Source organism: Ascaphus truei, chromosome 3 (genome assembly GCF_040206685.1).
Source record: "Ascaphus truei isolate aAscTru1 chromosome 3, aAscTru1.hap1, whole genome shotgun sequence".
In the NCBI taxonomy this organism is placed as follows: domain Eukaryota; kingdom Metazoa; phylum Chordata; class Amphibia; order Anura; family Ascaphidae; genus Ascaphus; species Ascaphus truei.
The window spans coordinates 699,100-726,172 of NC_134485.1; the positions used below are offsets into that span (position 1 = coordinate 699,100).

The following is a 27,073-nucleotide window of genomic DNA, read 5'->3' on the forward strand; positions in this document are numbered from 1 at the left end:
GAAACAAGTTATGGCTTTCCTAGGCACCCCAGGCTACTACTGAATGTTTGTCCCTCAGTATAGTGCCATTGCCAAACCCCTGACTAACTTGACCCAGAAGCGACAGTCTGTGAAGGCAATCTGGTCTACGGCCTGTGACGTCTCCTTTCAGGCATTGAAGACTGCACTGGCCAGTGCCCCTATTCTTTCTGCACCAGACTATGCAAAACACTTCTTGGTGCAGACTGATGCCTCGGACTATGGCATTGGTGCTGTACTCAGCCAAGTGGGGGAGGAAGGCAGTGAACACCCAGTGGTGTATCTGAGCCGCAAGCTGCTGCCCCGAGAGATGGCTTAAGCCACCATTGAGAAAGAGTGATTGGCCATAGTATGGGCTCTAAGAAAATTATAGCCCTATCTGTATGGCAGATCTTTAACCGTGATTACGGACCACAATCCGTGAAGCTGGTTACAGAGGGTGTCGGGGGAAAATGCTAAACTCTTGTGGTGGAGTCATGTCTTGCAGGAATTTGACTTTACTATGCAGCACAAGAAGGGCAGCGAGAATGGCAATGCTGATGTCCTATCCCGCCAGGATAGTCCACATGAACTCATAACTTCAAGAGCTGGCAGGCCAGCCCAACCCTCGGATGTGGTGTTCAGGGCAGACCCTGCGTGTGTTTGTCTATCAAGGAAATAAATGACAATTTATTTTGCCTCCTTGTCGTGTTCAATCGAGAATCCCAAAAATATAAAAAGTTTTGATAAGTACTGGTCTACCGTGACACTCCTACTATAATCCCTATGCTCACACACATTTTTAACTCCTCCCTCTACTCTGGTACCTTTCCCTCTTCCTTTAAACATACAACAGTCATACCATTACTCAAAAACAGCAAGCTTGACCCCACCTGTCTTTCTAACGATCGACCTGTCTCCCTCCTGCCTTTTGCCACTAAGCTCCTTGAACGTCTTGTATTCTCTCGCTTGCTCCATTTTCTCAACAACAATTCTCTCCTAGAAAATCTACAATCTGGCTTCCGCACTGCTCACTCCACTGAAACAGCCCTCAGTAAAATAACTAATGACCTCCATGCTGCCAAAGACAGAGGTCATTACACTCTGCTTAAATTACTCGACCTTTCTTCAGCATTTGATACTGTGGACCACCCTCTTCTCCTTCATATTCTCTATACTCTTGGCATTCGTAACAAAGCTCTATCCTGGATCTCCTCTTACATCTCCCATCGTACTTTCAGTGTCTCTTTTGCAAACACCTCCTCCTCCTCTATCAATTTCTCTGTGGGGGTACCCTAGGGCTCTGTCCTGGGACCCCTTCCCTTTTCTCTTTACACACTCCTTCTAGGTGACCTCATCACATCTCTTGGGTGGAAATATCACCTCTATGTTGATAACACACAAATTTACTTTTCTACCCCTGACCTTAGACCTGCTGTACAGACTAAAGTTTCTGAATGTCTCACTGCTATATCATCTTTGATGGCCCTCCGCCGACTTAAACTTAACATGGCAAAAACTGAGCTCCTCAAACTTCCTCCCAAACCTGGCCCTATTTCCTCCTTCCACATTACTGTTGGAAGTACTATCATTCACCCAGTAGCCCAACACGCTGCGTAGAGTTCACACTCGATTCCTCTCTCTCATTCTCCTCTCACATTCAAAAGGTAGCAAAAAATTGTCATTTTTTCCTCCGCAATATAACAAAGATACGCCCTTTCCTCTGTTGCTCGACTGCAAAAACTCTGACATAGACCCTCATTCTCTCTCGTCTCGACTACTGTAACCTCCTGCTGTCTGGCCTTCCTGCCTCTCACCTGTCTCCCACCTGTCTCCCTACAATCTATCCTAAATGCTGCTGCCAGAATCACTCTACTCTTTCTGAAATTTGTCTCAGCGTCTCCCCTGCTGAAATCCCTCTCCTGGCTTCCCATCAAATCCTGCATCTCACACTCAATTCTCCTCCTCACTTTTAAAGCTCTACACTCTTCTGCCCCTCCTTACATCTCAGCGCTAATTAATCGCTATGCACCACCCCAACTCTTGCGTTCTTCTCAAGGATGTCTTCTTTCTACCCCCTTTACTATAAAACACATATGCACACATATAAGTAACCTTGATATACCCGTGGCCCCTGCCACACGTCACCGTGAGTAGTGTCCCCCCACCACCGTGTATCTCCCACAACTTCTCTCTCTCCGATTTCTCCATTTCCCCTTTTCCTCTCTCTGACCATCACCTCATCTCATTTTCTCTCTCTCGCTTCTCCCCATCTCCATCTAGCCCTCGTTTTTGCAGAAACCTGCGCTCTCTTAACCTACCAGCTTTTGATTCCACATTACGCTCCTCCCTCTCCTCTCTCAGTTCTGCTTCAGACCCTGACAACCTGGTCAGGAACTACAACTCTGCCTTATCTTCCTCTCTTGATCTTCATGCCCGCTTTCTCTCTGCCGTCCTCGCCCTTCTAACCCCAGAACCTGGCTAAACTCTCACACACGCACATGCTGCGTTCCTCCACTCGTTCCTCTGAACGCCTTTAGAGAAAATCTCATACGCTTGCAGACTTCATTCACTACAAATTTATGCTATCCTGTTTCAACTCTACCCTCTCTCAGGCTAAACAAACCTACTTTTCTTCACTAATCAACACACACAAGTCTAACCCACGCCGACTCTTTTCTGTCTTTGACTCTCTACTCAGACCACCCTCGGCTGCCTCCTCTTCTTCTTCCATCTCACTTCAGGACTTTGCTGACTTTTTAAAGAAAAAAGTCGAATCCATACATCAGAACATCCCATCTGTTGCCTCCTCCCACCCCACACCGCTTCCCAACTCTCCTCCTACCTTTCTTGAAACTTGGATGTGTCACTGCTGATCTCCTCTTCTCCCTCTACCACTTGCCCTATTGATCCCATTCCCTCCCATCTCCTAAAACCTATTGCTCCTTCTATAATCCCTATGCTCACCCAGATTTTTAACTCTTCCCTCTACTCTGGTACCTTTCCATCCTCCTTCAAGCATGCAACCATTATACCATTACTCAAAAACAGCAAGCTTGACCCTACCTGTCTTTCTAACTATCGACCTGTCTCCCTCCTGCCTTTTGCCTCCAAACTCCTTGAACAATTTGTATTCTCTCGATTGCTACACTTTCTCAACACCTATTCTCTTCTAGACCCTCTACAATCTGGCTTCCGCACTGCTCACTCCACTGAAACAGCACTCACTAAAATAACTGACGACCTCCATGCTGCAAAAGACAGAGGTCATTACACTCTGCTCATATTACTCGAACTCTGCCGCATTTGACACCGTGGACCACCCTCTTCTCCTTCACATTCTCCATACTCTTGGCATTCGGAACAAAGCTCTATCCTGGATCTCATCCTACCTCTCCCACCGTACTTTCAGGGTCTCTTCTGCTAACACCTCCTCCTCTATTGATCTCTCTGTGGGGGTACCCCAGGGCTCTATCCTGGGACCCCTTCTCTTTTTTCTTTACACACTCTCTCTAGGTGACCTAATCACATCTTATGGGTTTAAATATCACCTCTATGCTGACGACACACAAATGTACCTTTCAACCCCTGACCTTACACCTGCTATACAGACCAAAGTTTCTGAATGTCTCTCTGGAATATCATCCTGGATCGCCCTCCGCCGACTGAAACTTAACATGGCAAAAACAGAGCTCCTTATATTTCCTCCCAAACCTGGCCCTACTACCTCCTTCCACATTACTGTTGGTAATACGAAGATTCACCCAGTAGCCCAAGCACGCTGCCTAGGGGTCACACTCGATTTCTCTCTCCCTTCTCCTCTCACATTCAAAACGTTTCTAAAACTTGTCGCTTTTTCCTCCGCAATATCACAAAGATACGCCCGTTCCTCTGTTACTCGACTGCTAAAACGCTGACTCAGGCCCTCATTCTCTCCCGTCTCGACTACTGTAACCTCCTGCTGTCTGGCCTTCCTGCCTCTCACCTGTCTCCCACCTGTCTCCCTACAATCTATCCTAAATGCTGCTGCCAGAATCACTCTACTCTTTCTGAAATTTGTATCAGCGTCTCCCCTGCTGAAATCCCTCTCCTGGCTTCCCATCAAATCCTGCATCTCACACTTAATTCTCCTCCTCACTTTTAAAGCTCTACACTCTTCTGCCCCTCCTTACATCTCAGCCCTAATTTCTCGCTATGCACCCTCCCGACTCTTGCGTTCTTCTCAAGGATGTCTTCTTTCTACCCCCTTTGTATCTAAAGCCCTCTCCCGCCTTAAACCTTTTTCACTGACTGCCCCACACCTCTGGAATGCCCTTCCCCTCAGTACCCAACTAGCACCCTCTCTATCCACCTTTAAGACCCACCTTAAGACACACTATCCTGACTCTTGCGTTCTGCTCAAGGATATCTTCTACCCTTTTGTATCTAAAGCCCTCTCCCACCTTAAACCCTTCTCACTGACTGCCCCGTACCTCTGGAACGCCCTTCCCCTTAATTTCCGACTAGCACCCTCTCTATCCACATTTAAGATCCACCTTAAAACACACCTGCTTAAGGAAGCATATGAGTAGCTCCATGGCTGATATTTTACACCTCGCACATAAAGCTTGGCCCCCTGCAGACGCACTTACCTGAACGCCCTCCTACTGTCTCTGTACGTTCTTCCTACCTACCAATTGATTGTATGCTCTTCAGAGCAGGGACTCTGTTTCCTAAATGTTACTTTTATGTCTGAAGCACTTCTTCCCTTTATGTGTTATTTGTATTATTTGTTATTTTTATGATTGTCACATGTATTACTGCTGTGAAGCGCTACGTACATTAATGGTGCTATATAAATAAATGTGTATTATGAATAAATTCTTTTGCTTAAAATCCATGGAGCCCTGGATCATCTTTCCTGTTGCTATATAAATAAAGATATGCATACATACATACATACATCACCGTCCTCAGCGTCCATGTTCTCTGATGGCAGCAACAACACAATTAAAATACAATCTAATGGCCGTAAACCCCTTAATCGATTAGCAACCGCTATAGTGATTAAGAGGGTAACCCACCTCCCCCGCTACCCCTGCGACCTAACCACCCACACCTGGACAACTACCTCCACCCTCTACCCATTGTTTGCCCAGTGGTAAATCATGCTCATATAATATGGGCATGATTAGCCACTATAGCAGTTAATGACCAACCTAAAAAAAAAAAACTGAACCAAAAAGACACAACAATAAAAAATACCCTAGATTGGTGAGACGGGATCTGAAAGCAGGACTTAGAAAATAAAATGCATTTTTCCTGCATCAGATTGAAGCTGTTACACATTAATACCAGCTCTGGAGACCCCTGGATTCTATTCTGTGCAATAAAAATACATTTACAGGCAGCTTCAGTACCTCAATGGATAACCCGCTAAGGCAATCAAGGGGTAACTACCAGTGCCCGGTTTATTGTGGGTAGCGGGATTGGGTGAAGGTGGATAGTTGGCCAATGGTGTGTGTTTAGGCCTTGGCGGGGGTTGCGGGATGAGTTAACCCTTCATTACCTTAGCGTTAATGAAGGGGTTAACGACTCCTGCAACCTTCCCGGCAGAACTAACAACCACCCTGGGGCAACTACTCCATTCATCCACCCCCTCTGTCGCAATAAACAGACTATTCAAATTGAACCCCTTCATTGCCTTAGTGGCTTGTCGCTAAGGTAATTAAACTGTTTTTATTTTAAGTTGAAAACTAGTGTGCATGAGCATGTGGTCTCTGGAGCTGAACTGCATTAATTTCATGTCCAGGGACCCCCGGCTTCCCGAATTACAGGCCCTGTTATGGGGAACCGGTATACCCATGCAATGTTTAAATGTCCCGCGTCACTTGAAAGGGGCCAATTGAACGCACAGGAGATACCAGCACCCCTTAACGGGGACCTTTATCTCGGAAAGCAAGGGGCCCCCAGACCTGAAATCAATGTGGTTCAGCTCCGGAGACCCCCTACTCCCACACACTAGTTTTACAATTTTAATAAAAACACTGCAATCGCCTGCAAGAGCTGTGCTGGGAGAGGTGGTCTCCCTGTGCGGGGAGAGGTGGTCTCCCTGTGCGGGGAGAGGTGGTCTCCCTGTGTGGGGAGAGGTGGTCTCCCTGTGCGGGGAGAGGTGGTCTCCCTGTGCGGGGAGAGGTGATCTCCCTGTGCGGGGAGAGGTGGTCTCCCTGTGCGGGGAGAGGTGGTCTCCCTGTGCGGGGAGAGGTGGTCTCCCTGTGCGGGGAGAGGTGGTCTCCCTGTGCAGGGAGAGGTGGTCTCCCTGTGCTGGGAGAGGTGGTCTCCCTGTGCGGGGAGAGGTGGTCTCCCTGTGCGGGAGAGGTGGTCTCCCTGTGCGGGGAGAGGTGGTCTCCCTGTGCGGGGAGAGGTGGTCTCCCTGTGCGGGGAGAGGTGGTCTCCCTGTGCGGGGAGAGGTGGTCTCCCTGTGCTGGGAGAGGTGGTCTCCCTGTGCGGGGAGAGGTGGTCTCCCTGTGCTGGGAGAGGTGGTCTCCCTGTGCGGGGAGAGGTGGTCTCCCTGTGCTGGGAGAGGTGGTCTCCCTGTGCGGGGAGAGGTGGTCTCCCTGTGCAGGGAGAGGTGGTCTCCCTGTGATGGGAGAGGTGGTCTCCCTGTGCTGGGAGAGGTGGTCTCCCTGTGCTGGAAGAGGTGGTCTCCCTGTGCGGGGAGAGGTGGTCTCCCTGTGCGGGGAGAGGTGGTCTCCCTGTGCGGGGAGAGGTGGTCTCCCTGTGCTGGGAGAGGTGGTCTCCCTGTGCTGGGAGAGGTGGTCTCCCTGCGGTGCAGCACAGTTTGGGATAAAATCACAGGCGGGAGAACTTGGAACAAATCTCAGATGAGTTTGCTGCTACGCCGTATGTTTTGGGCATTTTCCTATCTCAAGGTTTGAGAAGGGTTCAGATTCTTTCTGTATACCGTGATAACTCAAAAGACAAACTGTTCAGCGGGAACATGCCAGACCTTGCGATGCAGCAGCAAACGCATCGAGAATACTAGCATACGCCCCTAAGAATCTACTGTAAACGCCTGCCTCTTCTTGTCCATTTCCTCCCCTTCCTGTTTATTTAGCCACATTGGTTTAGACTTATTTATTTTATACTTATTACCCAAGGGTATACACTGATAAGTGTGCTTTTCTAACAATGTTTTAAAGACTGCCCATTTATCTTCTACATTTTTCCCTGCAAAAACATCATCCCATTGTATTACTTGTAGATTAGACCCCAGTTTATTAAAATCTGCCTTTCTAAAGTTTAAGGTCTTTGTTGAACCCAAGTAATCTGTTATTTGATAATTTATTTCAAATGGGACCATGTTATGATCACTGTTACCCAAATGTTCCAGGACTTGAATATTTGTTATTACGTCTACATTGTTTGATGACCAAATCCAGAACTGCCCCTCTCCTGGTTGGTTCCTCAATAATTTGGGTCATATAATTGTTTTAAGTATCCCCAAAAACCTGTTCCCTTTTGTTGTAACGCTAATCTCATTGCCCCAGTCTATGTCTGGATAATTAAAATCCCCCATTATGCAAACATGACCCAGTTTTTATGCCTACTCCATTTGCAAAAGTATTTTAGCTTCCTCAATCTCACAGATATTTGGTGGTTTATAGCATATTCCCACAAACATTTTCTTTATACTTTTACCTCCTCTGCTAATTTCTATCCACAAGGTCTCTACATTTTCATCATTCCCTTCATAGACATCATCCCTTATAATAGGTTTTAGAACTGGTTTAACATATAGACATACTCCACCTCCCCTTCTATTTGCTCGATCCTTACACAGAAAGGTACTTACCGCCCCAGGATAAAAGTCTCTCCCCAGATTGTCCAGTCGATGCTTACTGCTTTCTCCACGAGACCCCACAAGGACGATAGAGATGGAATTAAACGTCCCCGCAGTGAGAGAATCTCCTGTTACTACTTTTACTATATAAGTGAACATTTTAGGAAGAAGAAATATTGATGCTGACAGCTAAAGGAACCTGCTCGGTAAGCCTCTCCTAATGTTGCAAAAGTGTCCCTTGTAGAGACACGCATGGCCTTTTATACTTTGTATAACAAGGATAGCTTTGTACTATATTGTATTTACAATCTCCCCCCCCCCCCCCCCCATCTGAATGACCTTTTCCAAGTAAGTAAATCATTTGATAAACTTTTATTACTAATTTTCTAGATATGTATTTGGCTCAGCTTCTTTCTGTTAAGTGTGACCGCAGCCTTCTCAGGGGCGCCAAGAAACTTCAGGCAGGTTCGGTAAGCATCAAGGAAATGTTTATTGAGTATACTGAAGGATCATACTGGTCAGCGCTTGCGGGCTTTTTATACACAAATTAATTTCTTTTTTTCTCATAATTTGCTAGGTAGAAGACAAGATCTCCTCATAATTATAAACCAATCATTATAAAGCTCACTACAGCAATTAAACATCGAGTTAAAACAGCTCAGTAGAAATAACAAAATATAATAAGATAGATTTTCTCCAATTAGTTCATTAATAATTGGAGAATGCAACTTCTGGGTGTTGAGTTACGCAGCTGGATGGTCTTATCTGAACAACGCTCGCAAAGACACATTCTTACACACACAGATAATAACTTCTAAACACAACCTGCAATCTCTTTCTCTATTTCTCTTAACTTCTTCTTATATGCTGAGGAAATATTGGTTTGTTACTTATGTTTGTGTTACACACAATAAGGTGTAACAATCTAAAAACACTACATATGCTTTATTTGAATTTTGGTTAGCATAAAATACTTCCCTCCCATATATTTGTTTTTGCCACGGCTAAGTTTTAATTTCTCTAGAAAACAGCTGGTATCTGAAAAAGTCTCAGATCAAACCTTGCCCACTCATACCTTCTTTGATACAGACATCAAAGTACTGATAAATTGTATCTTTATTGTTCTGGGCGAGGAGCCACAAGCACAGCCATGGATAAAGCATCTTTACCCACAAACATTTATCACACATGCACATATATCAGAACAGACAAAATGGAGAACAGACAAAATGGAGAACAGACAAAATGGAGAACAGACAAAATGGAGAACAGACAAAATGGACGACCAGTAAACTCAGACCCAGGCCCTCTCTCTTTGGTATAACCCTCCTGTCCATAATTATTTCACACAAGATATATGTCACTGGAGACCAGGTTATTTACACGGTTTTACCAGAATCATTCATTGATGATGTTAATGAAATAAATTGTAATTTATTCGGCATCAATTCGCTTACACACAATGGAACACAAAATACAGACAAAAAGACACACTTAGGCACGTTCAATAGTGCCGGGCGCGTGCTACGCCGGGCGCGTGCTACGCCATGTGCGCGTGCAGATTTTTAGTTGGCTGACGTTAGTCAACCTTTCTATAGAAGGTCAGCGCGCGCACGGCAGGGAGAGGCGAGCCGACAGACAGCAGCGAAGATGAAGAAATTCTGCGCTCAAATGTAAGCTTTGATGTGTGTATGTATGTATGCGTGCATGTGTTTGTGCATGTGCATTTGTATGGATGTGTGTGTATGGGGGGGGGGTAAAATAGTGCACACACACAAAAAAAAATTATTAAACATTTTTTTTATTTTAAAAATCTTACTTACACTCCCCTTACACTTACACTCACACAACATATACACATACACACACACACACACATACACTTACCTGCAGCTCCTGACACTATATACATGAAAAGCAGTCGGCACGTGCACGCGCGTTCGCATAGGAACGCACGGCCGCATGCTGTATTGAACAGCCCTTACTTTGGGGCTGGGGTCGAAAACTAAACTTTCCTAGGTGCAGGAACTCTATGGGAGAGTTTTACCCTGACCGGGACTTTGCCCAGAATCTCCTGGAACCCGAATCGACATAAAGTTCAATACACACGCCACCACTACGTTCTCTTCTGTGTCCCTCCTGATCGTGAATTAACCCAAATCTCCTGAAACTCAAATCAGCATAACATCCCAGCTGCGACCGCTACGTTCGTTTCTGAGAAATTGGTCACAAAATGTTGGACTTAGTCTCTGGCGGTACAAGCAGGAAAAAGATTGGTTGAAACAACAAATTCCAGTTGAAAGCACCAATCAACTCACCAGGTAAGAACATAAATAAAAAAATCTTTATTAAACTACATGTTAGAAAACAAAAAAACATTAAAGACAGGACATGAAAAATTCTCCCACGTGTTTCAGGCTATGCAGCGCTTTCCAAGGAGTATGGTTGGGGCAGAGTTGTAGATGGTTTAAATAGCCCCTCTTCTGAACTCAATGTGATGATGAAGGGTTACCTATGCCATGAAAATAAAGGTATTCTACCCGGCTAGGTGCCCCTGAGTTATACAAGGTATTTTTAGAGTGTCAGTGTAGAGGGAGAGGGGGGTTGGCCCGGTATTAAAGGGGTTGCACGCCATATGGCCACCCCCAGACCTCACCAGGGAGGCACGGGATTAACTGGACTGCGGTCCAGGAATGTGGTTTACACCTTGTCATGTCATGAAAATGTATGTTCCCCTGTTACCATGTTTCATTATAATCCTGTATTTTAAAGATGTTTTAAAGTGCATTTCTGTATCTCCAGTTCTGGAGGTCGCAGAGAGTTGATATTTGGCCAATATGTAGAGTCACTGTAGGCATTAAAAACTGCCAAATTGCGACCCACTGAGCCCACCAGAACGGAACTTATTAATATGTGTAGATATTAAAGTGTATATGTATGGTATTTTGGATCTGTTCTGAAAATGCAGACTCCATCTGCTATGCTAATAGGTCATGAAGGGCAGCCGGATGATTGAGCATAAGCACTGTGATCAAAAGTTAACTGCCCTGATTGTTTACACTAAGTACTAATCAACAGACCAAGTACTAATCAACAGACTCTGCCACTCTAATTGTTACCTGAGGGTGGAGAATCATCAAACTGGAGTGGTTTGTAAGTGTTATGTCTACACCTACAAACAATGCAGATCCTACCAGATACTTAATTTGGTAGACTGGTCGTCGCCCCTGATTTAATTATGGAGCTACAGAAATAAGATCCTCAGAGTCCCAGTACACATGGGCTAACTAGCTGGGGGCATGGTTTAATCTGTGTCTCCACGTTAGGGATTGGATACAGATAATTGTTCACCAATAGTCTGTATTCAATGTTAGGAATAGGGTTACACAGGTATATAAACTGTGTCAACCCTACAGTTTTTAGTTGTGCTTCTGATTCCACCTGGAATGTCACCGGATTGCTGGAGAATTGCTTGCTGATACTTCTCCATTCCCCAACCCTAAGTAAGTGTTACCTTCTTGCCTGTTAATTGTACTATAATGCTGTGTTCACCTTTTTTTTTTTTTTTTGGCTGACATAATTAGGGATTATTTTTTTTAACAATCAGACTGGACATCAGGGAACATATGGAATATGCAGTATATAGACCGTGGCAGCCAAGTTAGGCATTGACAACTTTCATAAAGAATGCTATAGACTCTTGGTACCTGTTGAGATAATGTAGGTTAGGGAAAGAGATATAACATCAGATCACATTTGACCAGTACAAAGGAAACATTCAATTGATCAGGTGTTTGAAAATTTCAGTGTTTAGGGGGGGTCGCTGCCTCCTGCTTTTAGTCTGGGCAGTGTCTCACTCTCCTGTGTGTTGTTGGAGACAGTTTTAGCAGAGTAAGAGGGTAGGTAGTTGGTGGGGGTGGGAGGGGATTGGTGGTAAGGGTGGGGTGGGGGGAGGGAGAGGGGAGAGAGAGGGGGGGAGGGGAGGCGAGGGGGGAAGGGGGGGAAAGAGAGAGGGGGATGAGGGGGGGCGGGGGTGGGGAGAGGGGGGGTGGGGGAAGTGGGGAAAAAAGCGGGGGAGATACGGTCGTTGAGTAGTGATTTGCTCCAGTAAAAGTGCACCTTTGAGCTCATGTACATAGGGACCTTTTGGGTTGTACCCCTGTATATCAGCAGAAACAATAATTTGTCTCAGCCTGTAAGTGAGGCGAGAGTAATAACCTGTGCTCCATTCGGAGCGATAACAGTAACGATAGTAACAACAACAGCAGCAACCTTTCATGGGGTACTGAGTCAAGATGGGGGAACATCTATAACGCTAACATTGCCTTATCATAGCATCTGTGGTCCGGGTTCCATGGGCGGTTGGGAGGGGGCTGGTTATGGGAGAGGGGGAGGGAACACGTGAGAGGGAGGAGGGGGGGGGAGGGGGGGGGTAGTGGGATAAAATAGGGGGGGGGGTCCTGGGAGCTTGAGGGAAGGAGTCGATGTCTAATCCTAATAAACCTTCTAATGGGGGATAACACAACCATAGGGTAGTAAAGGGGGAACCAAACTGAATTTAGTGTGGTAGGGAGAGACTAGGAGGGGAATATATGTAGGTATCACAGTTTTACAGACCCTGTCCTTAGAAGTATGTCCACGGAAGGGCGTGGGCGGGACTGTGGAGTCTTGCGCTGGTGGCATTCTTCCAGGGAGGGAGGGGGAACCAGGGGTCCGGTGAGGAACAAAGATTGCCTAGGGAGGGCCCCTCGGCCGAGGGGGGGGAGCGCCAGGCAGACACGAGCTGGGAGTGTCGTGTGACCCTTCGGCTGGGTGTCACTCGGGAGCCCTGGTGCTCCGGTACAAGTAACGCCTCCGGGTTCAGGCGAGGCTTCCGTCGGCGCCGGATGTGGGTCGCGCACCTTGTTGTCATCATTCGTGGCTCGTCAGTAGACCTCGTGGCGCTCCGCGGACGGGGACGTCTTACGGGTTCGGGCGAGGCTTCCGTCGGCGCCGGATGTGAGTCGCGCACCTTGTTGACGTCAGTCGTGGCTCGTCAGCAGACCTCGTGGATCTCCGCGGGCGGGACGTCCTCACCGGGTGCCATTTTGTGGAGGTAGATTGCAGCTCGTCCGAGGGATCCACGTGGGCCGGTAAGCTCGCTCCGGACGCCATTTTGGGGAAAATTCGGAGCAGGCGATGGCGTTCTCCTCGACGTGCACCGGGGCTTGCTGCGGAAATCCGAAGTTGGCTGCGCGGTGTCCGCCCTCCGATTGTCCTTGGTAGGACTTCTGGATCCGGGGAGGAAGAAGGATACTTCGCGGCTGCGATTCGGAAGTCTTTCTACATGGGAAGGTAAGGTCGCCTCCGACGCCATTTTGGAGGAGTTTCGGGGCTGATCGTGGCGTGGACCCGGGCGGGAGGCTGGTTTGCCTGTGAATTTCTCTTTATCTGTCTCGGGATTGTCTTTGTTCGGCAATCCGCTCCGAGGCTCTCACAGGCTGATCATCTTTTTCCTTGTCCCGGTTACCAGCTGGGTGGACAGGTTGGAGGGAGTCCACGGGGAGGCCCATTGCTTTTGCTAGGTGCACCATGTCCTCTGGGTGCCGGATGGTGAGGAATTTACCCTTGTGGGGAATAATCAATTTAAAAGGAAACCCCCATTTATATTTTATTCCTTTCTCGCGGAGGAGTAACGTTAGGGGACGTAGCGCTTTGCATCGATCCACTGTCAGCTTGGAAAGGTCGTTATAGACCTGAAGCAGATCGCTTCGGAACGTAATCGTGTCTCTCCCTCTGCTAGCTCCTATTAGTTTGTCTTTGGTGGAGTAGCTGTGGAGTCGCACGATCACGTCCCGCCGATGGTTTGGGTCCTCGGAGCGCGGGCCCAGGGTTCTGTGCGTCCTATCAAGTTCCATGTCCCGGGAATCAAGGTCTGGGCATATGGAGAGGAAGAAGTCATTCAGGTATGCACGCGGATGCGTAGGTAGCACCGCCTCAGGGATGCCGTGGATCCGCAGGTTCTGGCGGCGATCCCTGTTTTCCTGATCTTCCAATCCGTCTCGGAGTATATTTATTTCTTGGCCCAGGCGTATAATCTCATCATCGGCCTCCGATTGGTGGTGTAAGGCCTCATCCAGTCTGGTTTCCAGTGTGGTAGTACGTTCCTGCAGCCCCTGAATATCTTGCCTAATTTCCGCCACCGCGTCCTTTATATTGGCCTGTAATGAACGTTGGAGTTTGGCATGGAGTTCCTCCAGGTATTCCTTTGTGATCCTCCCGTCCGGGGAAGGGGGGGTCTCAGTAGGGCTTGCTGTGTCTGAGAGGCCTTGTTTGCCTCGTGGGCCCGAAGCCTGGGCGCCATCTTGCCTTCTATTCCCCGTCTCAGCGGACTGTTTTGCAGGAGTGAAGTACTTGCCCACTCCCTGAATCGGGGGATTTTTCCCCTTATTAGCCATCCCTCTGGTTTTAGAGGGTCGTCAGGGGCTTTTTTCGGGGTTTTTACCCGGGGTAAAAGGGCTAAAATCCGCAGTAATTCAGGTGGGTCTCTGGAGCTCAGCCTTTACCCGCCTGTCCTGGATGATGTCATCGGCACGCCCCCCTCTGTGTTCACCTTTTTAAGGAATAAATATATTTTATTATATCTAAGCCTCATTCAGTTCAACCCAGATATTTGGTGTTTATTATATCTTGTCATAAGCTACTGTGACAGTCAGTTATACAGTCCAGAGCTGACTGCAGTCCTAAAAATGTATTTTAACCTTTTTAAAATGTGCCCGTGGGAATAAGGACCTTCTAGCCTGTGTTTTAGGGGTTAATTGGATAAGTGCGCTTGTGGTTTGCGGTGAGCAGTGGAATTATAACATTGTATCACTGGCTCACCACAAGACAAGCGACGGAAAGCCGTAAGCACCGAGCCAAGTGGATAATTGACTTGCGGTTAGCTAAGTGGGATTGAAGTGTAACAATATAGAATGTGGTTAGTCAATTAAGATCAATTGATGAAGTAAGTCTGCGGTTATTGATTTGGGTCGGGGATTTCTGCTTCTAGTTTCCGACCGCAGACCTCAGTCAGGGAAATGTTACAAGTACACCACATCAAAGCCCTCACCCAGTTAACTATATAACTTTAGTTGGAAAGTCAAAGTTGTCTAATTTTTCGTATGCAAAATGTTAGAAGGGAATCATGTAGAATGATGTGATTTTATTATTTGTAACGAGTAGAAATGCCTAAATGGACATAGCCCTGGTTATGGTACATTAAAGAATTATGTGAGCTGGGAGATTTACATGACATTCAAAGGGTCAGCGGATACATTAAAATTCACCCTGCTAGTTTATGGTCAGCCATTCCAGGGAGAGTCATACATAAAGGAATGTCCGGTTAGTCCAGTTAGTCCCCTGAGACACTAGAGGATACTGTATGTTATAGGGTCTGCCTTAAGACAGGGACTCCTTCACCATACTCAGAGAGAAAGAGGAAAGCTGCATGACAGTGCCTGACTGTCAGTACAGCGTGTAGCAGAGACTGTGGTATCATTCCAGTTGGGGATCCCTCCCCTGTGGAGTCAGCGTGTGTATCCATTCCTGCAGAGAGCAGCGCAGTGCGGCGTGGGATCCCTGTGCGGTGTTGCTGAGTTCCAAGGATTATCCTGATCAGGAGCAGTGATCAGGGAGGTAGTATAAAAGTGCACCACTGGGCCCCAACACAGGGAAGCGCTACCCCTCACACTCACATTCACCTTATTGTTGTGGACACTCAAGGGATAAAGCACATCATTATCAAAGGGACTGAGGGTGATGTGATGATGGACATGTGGGTGAGGGGATTGTATGCATTCAGGGTGATGCAATGTTATTCCTATAATGTATTGATGTTATGCAAAGAGAGTTTCATTGAAGTTATCGTTCATGCTCAGTAAATACTGTTTGTTCACATTGTGTGTATTTACTGTATGGTTGTTCTGGTGAGGGCCCACTCCCACCACGTTGGGATCCCTCATCAGTGGAGGTGCTGCACCGAGTGTAAGTATATACCCCAGGTTCCCCGTGGAGGAAGCTCAGCCCTCCTGGTTGCCAAACAGGTACAGCACCACACTGATGAGTAGTCAGATACACTTCAATCTCACTTAGGGTGGAGGAAAGAGGGCTACATAGAATGATGTGATTTTATTATTTGTAACGAGTAGAAATGCCTAAATGGACATAGCCCTGGTTATGGTACATTAAAGAATTATGTGAGCTGGGAGATTTGCCGGACATTCAAAGGGTCAGCGGATACATTAAAAATCACCCTGCTAGTTTATGGTCAGCCATTCCAGGGGGAGTCATACATAAAGGAATGTCCTGGCTTCTAAGAGACCCTGGGGAGAGGCCGCCCGGATGTTTGCGAAAGTCCGGGGTTTCAAAGATTTTAACCTGGCCTGAGTGTGAGGTGCTGGTAATTTAATTAAAACCATTTGCCTAACAAATGGTGAGGTATCTCAAGGCAGGTAGACTTTCTGTCGCTGGGGCAAGGGGGTTTGATCAGGTATGCGAAGCGGGTCAAGTGAGAAATTAGCGCATGACCCTTAGCCTGCCGTGACACCCTTTGCCCGGTTACAGGAACTATTGGCAACCTTGCCATAGGGTAGAATTTGGCTCCCATGCCAAAGATTGGTTGCCCATTGCCCAGATAGGCTTGTGAGGGTATTATAAGCCAGTGCACGCTGTCGCTGCTTTATATCGGAAAGGATAGAGCGCAGTCCAAAATGGATATTTTTACTGCAACCAAGGACTTGTACCCCGCTCAGGATTTCATAAGAACTAAGGACTTGGAAACTAATTCTGCAAGGGAAAAACGAAATTATTTCATTTGACGGAGATACTGGGTCCGCAAGCTGGGCCCCTAGCCAAAATACTGTTTTCGCGTCTCCCTCTTGTGTATCAACCCCTGAGAATTGATAACTGGGGACCTGATTTCAAGGACTTTCATTCTGGAAGTATTTGATTTCGTTTTGCCCCGTTCCCGTAAGTGATTATTTGCGATATTTTTATAATTCAAGCTGTTTGTGTTCTCTTGTAAATAAATCACAATTTTATTTTATTTCACGTTTTATTTAACAAAAGGATCCAGGTATTAATGTGTCAAAAAGCACTAGTCTCCCGTGACATGCTTATTTACTGGTGGCAGCAGTGGGATCTGATTGAATCTATGATATAGTATCTTACGGTGTACTATAGCATAGTGGGGAGGCTCTCAGTTAAGAGTTCCCAAAACCTGAGATAGCACACACACGAGTTACAGGAGAAGCGAATAACACGGTCCCTCTTTGTGCCCTCTCCTGTTGCCTGCGGGTGGATCATGGACCAGCGAGCGGGGAGATTCCATTCCTGGACTCGTGCCAGGCTCATTGCCCTGTGTGAGGAGTGTGGGTTACCGACGGCTGGTCGGGCAAAGACAGAGCTAGAAGAGGATGTGGACTAATACGAGACAAGCCTTGCTCTCCTTTCAAGCACGAACACTGCAGCCGCAGTGGAGTAACACCAGCACAGGGTGGGTAAATTAATGCCACCACTGGAGGAAGATGAATCAGATGAGGAATGAGGTGCTCACCGGGATGTTGGTGAAGGACTGGGTCTGGGGATTGCGGGGAACAGTATTTTGCCTGTAGTTCCAATTGTTCCTGTACCTGCTTAGACCCCTAATTCTGGAATAGCCATCCTTCTCGTCTCATGGGGGGCAAATGCTACAGCTGATGAGCGGATTTGCATGCTGGCCATCCTCATGAGTCCTTTATGTAACGCGTACAGTAGCTCACCACAAATGAAGCGCGACCGCGGTGCTAAGGTAGGGAATTGGTTAACGCCGACCCACAGCCACACAGGCGCGCCTAGAATGTAGAGTAGTCATTCAAAGCAGGTCAGGGTTACGGATTGGAGAATAGTTAAAGTACTTGCCAGGTTCAGGAGCGGAGAGTTGGGGATCGTCAAAGGGCGTAGCTAGGTTCAGGAGTGGAGAGTATCGGATAGTCGGGGTACGTAGCCAGGTTCAGGACTGGAGAGTAGCGGATGGTCGGGGTACGTAGAAAGGTTCAGGATTGGAGAATGTCAGATCGTGGAGTACTTAGCCAAGGTCAGGACTAGAGAATGGAGAATGGTCGTACAAGCCGGATCAGGAGTGGAGAGAAGCAGAGTCCAAGGTACTAGCAGGGTTCAGGCAACAAGAGGTTAATTAGACGGGAATGGTCAATTTTTTGGGAAGTTCCCTCCTGGAAAGGGGACAAGGAAACTTAGCACCCAGGGAGAGTCCCTTCGTACTCACTGGGCTTGGTCGTTTCCCGGACAAAGTGGACATTCGCGGATCAGATGCTTGGAAGATCCGCAATAGTAACATGACCCACCGGCTTGGTACAACTGTCGTATAGGTAGCCGAGGGCGCTGGACTCCGAGTTGCATTGGCTCCGGAGCCTCCAGAGCGGGCAGCGGGGAGACGATGGGTCCCATGGTAGAAGAGAACCTGGGAAAAGGGGCACGACAGGTCAAAAATTGGGGGTGCTGGCGCTGAGCGTGGCGTACCTGAAGACGCTGATCCACACGAATGGTTTAGGAGATGAGTTCCTCCAGAAGTCCTGGCCTGGGTTGTGATGCGAGTTCATCCTTTACAGAATCTGATAAGCCTCGCCAGAAGGCGTTTCTCAGCTGCTATGGTCCTGAACTCCAATAGGGCAACGGATTGACGTCCCTGTGAAAGCTGGAGCAGGGTGTCAGAGGCAGTTTCTTGGCGTGCGGGGGTGTCGAATACCTGTCGAAAGTCTCGTCTAAAGGCTGCATAATCTCGGGTGATCTCGGGATGCAGTTCCCAAATCGGGGAGGCCCATGCCAGTGCATTACCTGTGAGTAGGCAGTATACATAAGCCACCTTCTTACGACCAGTGGAATACTGCTGCAGAGCCTTCTCAAACTGGAACTCGCATTGGTTGAGGAAACCACGACAGGCGTGCGGGTCCCCTGCGTACGGTTTAGGGGCCGGAATCTTCGGACCTGGGGACAAAACAGATACCGGTTCTGCCTGCGCCGATGGTGCCCCCACAGGTGGTGCCTGAAGAGAAAGGTCCTGTACCTGTTGACTGAGGAGAGCCATCTGGTCCGTTAAGGCCTGGATTTGTGGATACATGGCCGTCATCATCGAGGCCAGATCAGTCTGGTCTGCATCTTGTGGGCTCGACATAATGTTACGCCGGTGCTGCCCACAGACCAGACCCGTCCCTTATACTGAGGTGGGGACGTATATGTGCATGCACCCGCAGCACACGGAGCGTGTCCGGAGTGTGGTGTTCCAGGCGTTGCCAGGCCAGGTGGAAAAATCTGTAGCAATACTTGCCGGTTCCGGAGAAGAAGAGCCATAGTCGTTGCCGTTAGCCAAGATCAGGGAGTGGAGAGTTCCGGAAGGTCGTTGTCCAAGCAGAGGTCGAGGGGCGTAGGAAGCAGTGCGTTCAGTTGAGAGCCGGGGTTCAGAGCCAGAGAGTGCTGTCCGCCAAGTCGGGTCGTGACTCGAATGAACGAAGACAAGAGAGGAAGTACCAGAGTAGACATCCGCAAGTGGAGACTATGTTGAGCGATGTGGGAATGGCAGGACAGGCATAATATAGTGCGGCTGGCGAATGGAAAGAGGGCCTGGAGGAGTGCATGAAGCCATCCTGGATAGGCTACCTTGAGAGGAATGCAGGTGAGTAGCATTGAAGCATGATTGCAGCCTGTGCGGGAGCTGGGGTCATGGCTTCACTGCAGGAGCAGTGAATAAATTAACTCGATCCGGTGCGTGCTCAGTAACGAGAGGGAGCGCGCGCCCAAGAGTGACGGCAGCCGCCGGAGTCCCAGCCACCCGTGGAACAGCGGCCGCCCGTCGAGGACGAGGAGGGAGTCCCCCAACCATGGGGAACAGACGGGACCGGCGAGGGAGACGTCCGGCAGCAGCGGGAGCAATGCAAGGTGAGGTCACGCTGCGACCGTCGTGACCCCCGAATCCTCACAGCACAGTCTCTGTTGAGTCAGCTGTATTGCTAAATTGTAAGGGTACAGGAGGGCATGGGAATTAAGAAAGTTGATCATAGGGGAGGAATTGAAGATGTGGGTGAGAGTGGGGACTAAGACAGGGATAAGAGTTCTGTTAAGCTGTCAGGGGATAGGATCGAGAGGGCATGTGGAAGAGGGAGAAGAGAAGATCAGCTTAAAAACTTTAAACTCTGTAACAGGAGAAAAGGAGGCAGGAGCGGAAGAAGGAGGTTTGGGAAGAAGCAGAGAGGGGTAAGGGAGAGAAGGAATCTATTTGTGCATAGCATCCACCTTGCCTTAAAGATGCCAGCAAAGGCTTTAGGAGAAGTGAAGGAAGGATGGGAAGTGGGAGGAGAAGGTCGGAGGAGGGAGTCAGATACCGTATAGAGAAAAGAGTGCATGAGTTGGATGAGTGTTGATGAGTAAGTAGAAGTAGTGTTATTTAGCCTTAGAGAGAGCAGAGTTAAAACTGGAATGGATAAACTTGAAATGAAGAGTGTGAGATTTCCTCCATTCATTCAGAGGAGCTAGTCATGTATAAGGGAAGCGTATATGTTAATTTAGCCAAGGCCATAGGTTAGAATGATGGGTGTGCCGGAGCAGAGAAGGGGAATATAGAGCAAGTGAGAGGGTAGGCATAGATAGCATTGTAATAGTTGACAAGACTGTTAGGTTCAGAGGAAGGAGAGAGAAGAGAGATTAGCATTCAGGGTACATGTCAGACCAGAGATATTAATGAAGCAAATGTTTCTAAAGTAGCGAGTAGAACAGGTAGGAGGGGGTTAGGGGAATGAGTAGAGGTAAATGATAGGAGATGATGCTCAGAGAGTGGAAAGGGTGAGATAAAGAAATTGGAAAGTTACCAGGTTTTAGTAAATATCAGGTCTAAGAAGTGACCATCCCTGCGGGTGCTGGAATTGGTCCAGTGGTAGAGGCCAAAGGAAGAGGTTAAAGAGAGAAGGCAAGATGCCCAGGAGAATGAGGGGTCATCAAGATGACAGTTAAAATCTCCCAGTAAAGTGTCAGGAGAGTCGGAGGAGAGAAATAAGGAAAGCCGTGGGGGGAGAGGAGGAGACCTACCCCTCCACTCCGGCCATTGAGGCATGGAGTGTGAGAGAAAGAGACATCACGATAGGAGACAGCAGCCTAAACAGCCGAGTGATTTTGGGAGAGCCAAGTTTCTGTTAGAGCAAAGTGATAAAGTGAGTAAGAGCAGAAGAGGTCATGTAGAACCAGAGCCTTTTAAGTCAGAGTGGACATTTCAGAGGGCGCATGAGAAGGAAATAGAGAAGGAGACAAGGAATGGGTGTTAAGTTAGATGGGTTAACACACTTCGTATGGATGGTGGTGAAAGATGTAGGGAGTTATGGTGGAGTGCTGGTGTGTATATGGCTAGGTCCAGGGTAAGGAGATAAATCCCCAGCAGCAAGAATTAGGAGAAGATAGAGAGAACGGAGATGAGAAGAGGATAAGATATCTCATAGCATGTGGAATACGGCTTCACCACAAAATAACATAGTGAGCAGATGAAAATAGTCTCTCCATAGCTCGAATTGCATGTTACTGGGTGGAGTAACTAAACAACATGAAATACCCCCATCCTGTGTGAGACTTGGACTCTGAAAGTAAGTTTGATCATTCTGAAAGCTCTAAACATTCTCTTGTCATTACCTGAGCATATGAATAATTCACAAACTCTGTCATTATAATAATAATTTCCAGGTCTAACTTCAGCTCAGAGAACATACCGTCTATTACATTTATGGCATTAACCTTTAAGACTTTTAGATGAGAAGCTATTCTGTCTTGACCACGGACCAGTTCAGGGAGAAGTGAGGCATCGGACCTCAGCAACCCCTAAATCTTGTTTAGTTCATCCTTAAACTAAAGGCAAGAAGCAGTTAAGAAAGTGCAACATTCATGTTATTATCACTACTTCAAAGTATGTCTCACAGCTCCAGGTTTGATAGAATGGCAGCTTGGTCTTCTTGACTTTTGGTGCAATAGCTTCCAAAACAATCATTGAAATGTAACAAATGTAGCATGTGTTCCTTCAGTAAAGGCTATTTGTATTGTGGTTGAGGTGATCTTTCTATTTGTGATAAAGTGTGTTCTCTCTTAGGCTGGTGCCATGGCGCCTTCGCCTGCGCAGGCGTGCGGAGGCTGGGAAGTGACCCATGTGAAGTGGGTGCTTTCCCTGGCCATGGTGGATGGGCCGTGGGGGCGTTCCTAGGGGCGTCACAGAGCTGGTTCGCCCTCATTGGGTGAACTTCTCACGTGACTGGCCTGTCGCGACAAGAAATCAGATTCATCTGATTTCTTGCGCAACGCGTGCCCCTCCATCTTCCATGCGAATGTGCCAGCACGCCGCATGGACGCGATCACTGCCTTAAGGCAATGAGATCGCTCAGCGTCCGCACGCTCTGCGGCACCATGGCCCCAGCCTTACTGTCTTCTGTCTTACTCACCCGTGTCTTTCTCACCCGTGTCTTTCTCACCCGTGTCTTTCTCACCCGTGTCTTTCTCACCCGTGTCTTTCTCACCCGTGTCTTTCTCACCCGTGTCTTTCTCACCCGTGTCTTTCTCACCCGTGTCTTTCTCACCCGTGTCTTTCTCACCTCTGTCTTTCTCACCCCTGTCTTTCTCACCCCTGTCTTTCTCACCTCTGTCTTTCTCACCCCTGTCTTATTCACCCCTGTCTTACTCACCCCTGTCTTATTTATCCTTGTCTTACTCACCCCTGTCTTATTTATCCTTGTCTTACTCACTCCTTTCTTACTCACTCCTTTCTTACTCACTCCTTTCTTACTCACTCCTTTCTTACTCACTCCTTTCTTACTCACTCCTTTCTTACTCACTCCTGTCTTACTCACTGTGACGGTGATGGGGTAACCAGGCCATCAATAAAGGTATTATGCCCGGCTGGTTACCGCTGAGCCATATTGGGTAGTTTAGAGTGTCAGCTCTTGAACACGTTTATGGAACCTGCATATGTGTGTTTTACCTTTCCAGGAGTGCTATCCAGGGGAGATTCTCAGACTGTGAGTTTCAAAGGGGGGGAGGGGGAGGGGGGTTGCGGTAAACGTGTTGTCAGAATGTGTATAGGTAGAAGGGGTCCAGTGTTGCTGGATACCCCGAAAATATATCCGGGAATCAGGTCAGATTCCCGTGGACATGTAGACAAATCGCTCCGGTTAAAATCCTCCCTGGTAGTCAGTTGCGTGACTCACCGCCAGGTTTCCCTGCTTCAGTACAGACCAGAAAGGTAAATGGGGGCATAGGGATGTGGGTATCTCAGGTACAGTCAGGGGTCCCTAGGTTAATGGGGGTCCGCCAGTATATGCCCCAATAACCAGTACCAGCGCGGCCATGATGTCACGCGCCTGGTTCGCCCTCATTGGCTGAACCGCCGCCATGACGCGGCCAATGCTCGGCCGCCGCGCCAAAAGATACAAATCTTGTCCAAGGCGGTCCCGCATCGTGTCTTGTGCGCACACGCACACGCACACATGCACACGCACAGATACACAGACGCACACACGCACACGCACAGATACACACACGCACACATGCACACGCACAGATACACAGACGCACACACGCACACGCATACGCACAGATACACAGACGCACACACGCACACGCACACGCACAGATACACAGACGCACAGACGCACACGCACAGATACACACACGCACACGCGCACACACGCACATGCACAGATACACAGACGCACACACGCACACGCACAGATACACAGACGCACACGCACAGATACACAGACGCACACACGCACACACGCACAGATACACAGACGCACACACGCACAGATACACAGACGCACACACGCACAGATACACAGACGCACACACGCACACGCACAGATACACAGACGCACACGCACAGACGCACACACGCACACACGCACACACGCACACGCACAGATACACAGACGCACACACGCACAGATACACAGATGCACACACGCATACGCACAGATACACAGACGCACAAACGCACACGCACACGCACAGATACACAGATGCACACACGCACACGCACACGCACAGATACAGACGCACACACGCACAAGCACAGATACACAGACGCACACACGCACACGCACACGCACAGATACACAGACGCACACGCACAGATACACAGACGCACACACGCAGATACACAGATGCACACACGCACACGCACAGATACAGACGCACACACGCACACGCACAGATACACAGATGCACACACGCACACACGCACACACGCACACACGCACACACGCACACGCACAGATACACAGACGCACACACGCACAGATACACAGATGCACACACGCATACGCACAGATACACAGACGCACAAACGCACACGCACACGCACAGATACACAGATGCACACACGCACACGCACACGCACAGATACAGACGCACACACGCACAAGCACAGATACACAGACGCACACACGCACACGCACACGCACAGATACACAGACGCACACGCACAGATACACAGACGCACACACGCAGATACACAGATGCACACACGCACACGCACAGATACAGACGCACACACGCACACGCACAGATACACAGATGCACACACGCACACACGCACAGATACACAGACGCACACACGCATACACGCACACACTCACACGCACAGATACACAGACGCACACACGCACAGATACAGACGCACACACGCACATGCACAGATACAAAGACGCACACACGCACATGCACAGATACACAGACGCACACACGCACATGCACAGATACACAGACGCACACACGCACACACGCACACGCACAGATACACAGACGCACACACACACGCACAGATACACAGACGCGCACACACGCACACGCACAGATACACAGACGCACACACGCACACACGCACACACACACACAGATGCACAGACGCACAGACGCACAGGCACACGCACACGCACACGCACACAGACGCACACACGCACACAGACGCACACACGCACACACGCACACACGCACACACGCACAGATACACAGACGCACAGACGCACACACGCACACATGCACACACGCACACGCACAGATACACAGACGCACACACGCACACGCACAGATACACAGACGTACACATGCACACGCACAGATACACAGACGCACAGATGCACACGCACAGATACACAGACGCACACACGCACACACGCAGATACACAGACGCACACACGCACACATACACAGACGCACACACGCACACGCACAGATACACAGACGCACACACGCACACACGCAGATACACAGACGCACACACGCACACATACACAGACGCACACACGCATACGCACAGATACACAGACGCACAAACGCACACGCACACGCACAGATACACAGATGCACACATGCACACGCACACGCACAGATACAGACGCACACACGCACAAGCACAGATACACAGACGCACACACGCACACGCACACGCACAGATACACAGACGCACACGCACAGATACACAGACGCACACACGCAGATACACAGATGCACACACGCACACGCACAGATACAGACGCACACACGCACACGCACAGATACACAGATGCACACACGCACACACGCACACGCACAGATACACAGACGCAAAACGCACACACGCACAGATACACAGACGCACACACGCATACACGCACACACTCACACGCACAGATACACAGACGCACACACGCACAGATACAGACGCACACACGCACATGCACAGATACAAAGACGCACACACGCACATGCACAGATACACAGACGCACACACGCACATGCACAGATACACAGACGCACACACGCACACACGCACACACGCACACGCACAGATACACAGACGCACACACACACGCACAGATACACAGACGCGCACACACGCACACGCACAGATACACAGACGCACACACGCACACACGCACACACACACACAGATGCACAGACGCACAGACGCACAGGCACACGCACACGCACACGCACACAGACGCACACACGCACACAGACGCACACACGCACACACGCACACACGCACACACGCACAGATACACAGACGCACAGACGCACACACGCACACATGCACACACGCACACGCACAGATACACAGACGCACACACGCACACGCACAGATACACAGACGTACACATGCACACGCACAGATACACAGACGCACAGATGCACACGCACAGATACACAGACGCACACACGCACACACGCAGATACACAGACGCACACACGCACAGACGCACACACGCACACGCACAGATACACAGACGCACACACGCACACACGCACAGATACACAGACGCACACACGCACACGCACAAATACACAGACGCACACACGCACACACGCACACGCACAGATACACAGACACATACGGACACACGCACACGCACAGATACACAGACGCACACACACACATGCACACGCACAGATACACAGACGCACACACGCACACGCACAGATACACAGACGCACGCACGCACACGCACAGATACACAGACGCACAGACGCACACACGCACAGATACACAGACGCACAGATACACAGACGCACACATACACAGACGCACACACGCACACGCACAGATACACAGACGCACACACGCACACACGCACACGCACAGATACACAGACACACACACGCACACACGCACAGATACACAGACGCACACATGCACAGATGCACACACGCACACGCGCACACGCACAGATACACAGACGCACACACGCCCAGATACACAGACGCACACGCACAGATACACAGACGCACACACGCACACACGCACTCTCCTCTGTCTCTCCTCTGTCTCTCCTCTGTCCCCTGTCCCCTGTCCCCTCTCCTCTCCTCTCTCCTCTCTCCTCTCTCCTCTCCTCTCTCCTCTCCGCTCTCCTCTCCGCTCTCCTCTTTACTCCCTCCCCTATCCTCTCTCTTGTTTGGGAACAGGAGCAGTATTTGGACTGATTGATAAGTAAACATCACATCCGAGAATCAGGGATTATTTCCAACTCAAAGTCCTGATGGGATCTGACTTCATGTTGTAACTCTCCTCTCTCTCCCCTCCCGCCTCCCCCCTCTCTCCTCTCTCTCCCCTCCCTCTCTCTCTCCTCTCTCTCCTCTCTCTCCTCTCTCTCCTCTCTCTCCTCTCTCTCCTCTCTCTCCTCTCTCTCCTCTCTCTCCTCTCTCTCCTCTTCCCTCTCTCCTCTCTCTCCTCTTCCCTCT

General features: G+C 49.0%; 1 protein-coding gene across 3 annotated transcripts in view; it reads right to left on the reverse strand.

Annotated features, from left to right (window-relative positions):
- LOC142491228 (arachidonate 12-lipoxygenase, 12R-type-like) overlaps positions 1-27,073 on the reverse strand; it is a 274,903-nt gene that overhangs the window by 130,875 nt on the left and 116,955 nt on the right. For 2 of the 3 annotated variants that reach the window (XM_075593490.1, XM_075593491.1), the window contains exon 1: positions 7,832-8,075. The exons of the other annotated variant lie outside the window; for it this stretch is intronic. In XM_075593490.1, coding sequence (XP_075449605.1) covers positions 7,832-7,978 — 147 coding nt within the window. In that variant the 5' untranslated portion in view covers positions 7,979-8,075. Of the gene's footprint in view, positions 1-7,831; positions 8,076-27,073 lie in introns of those variants that run through there. 3 annotated transcript variants of the gene reach the window in all.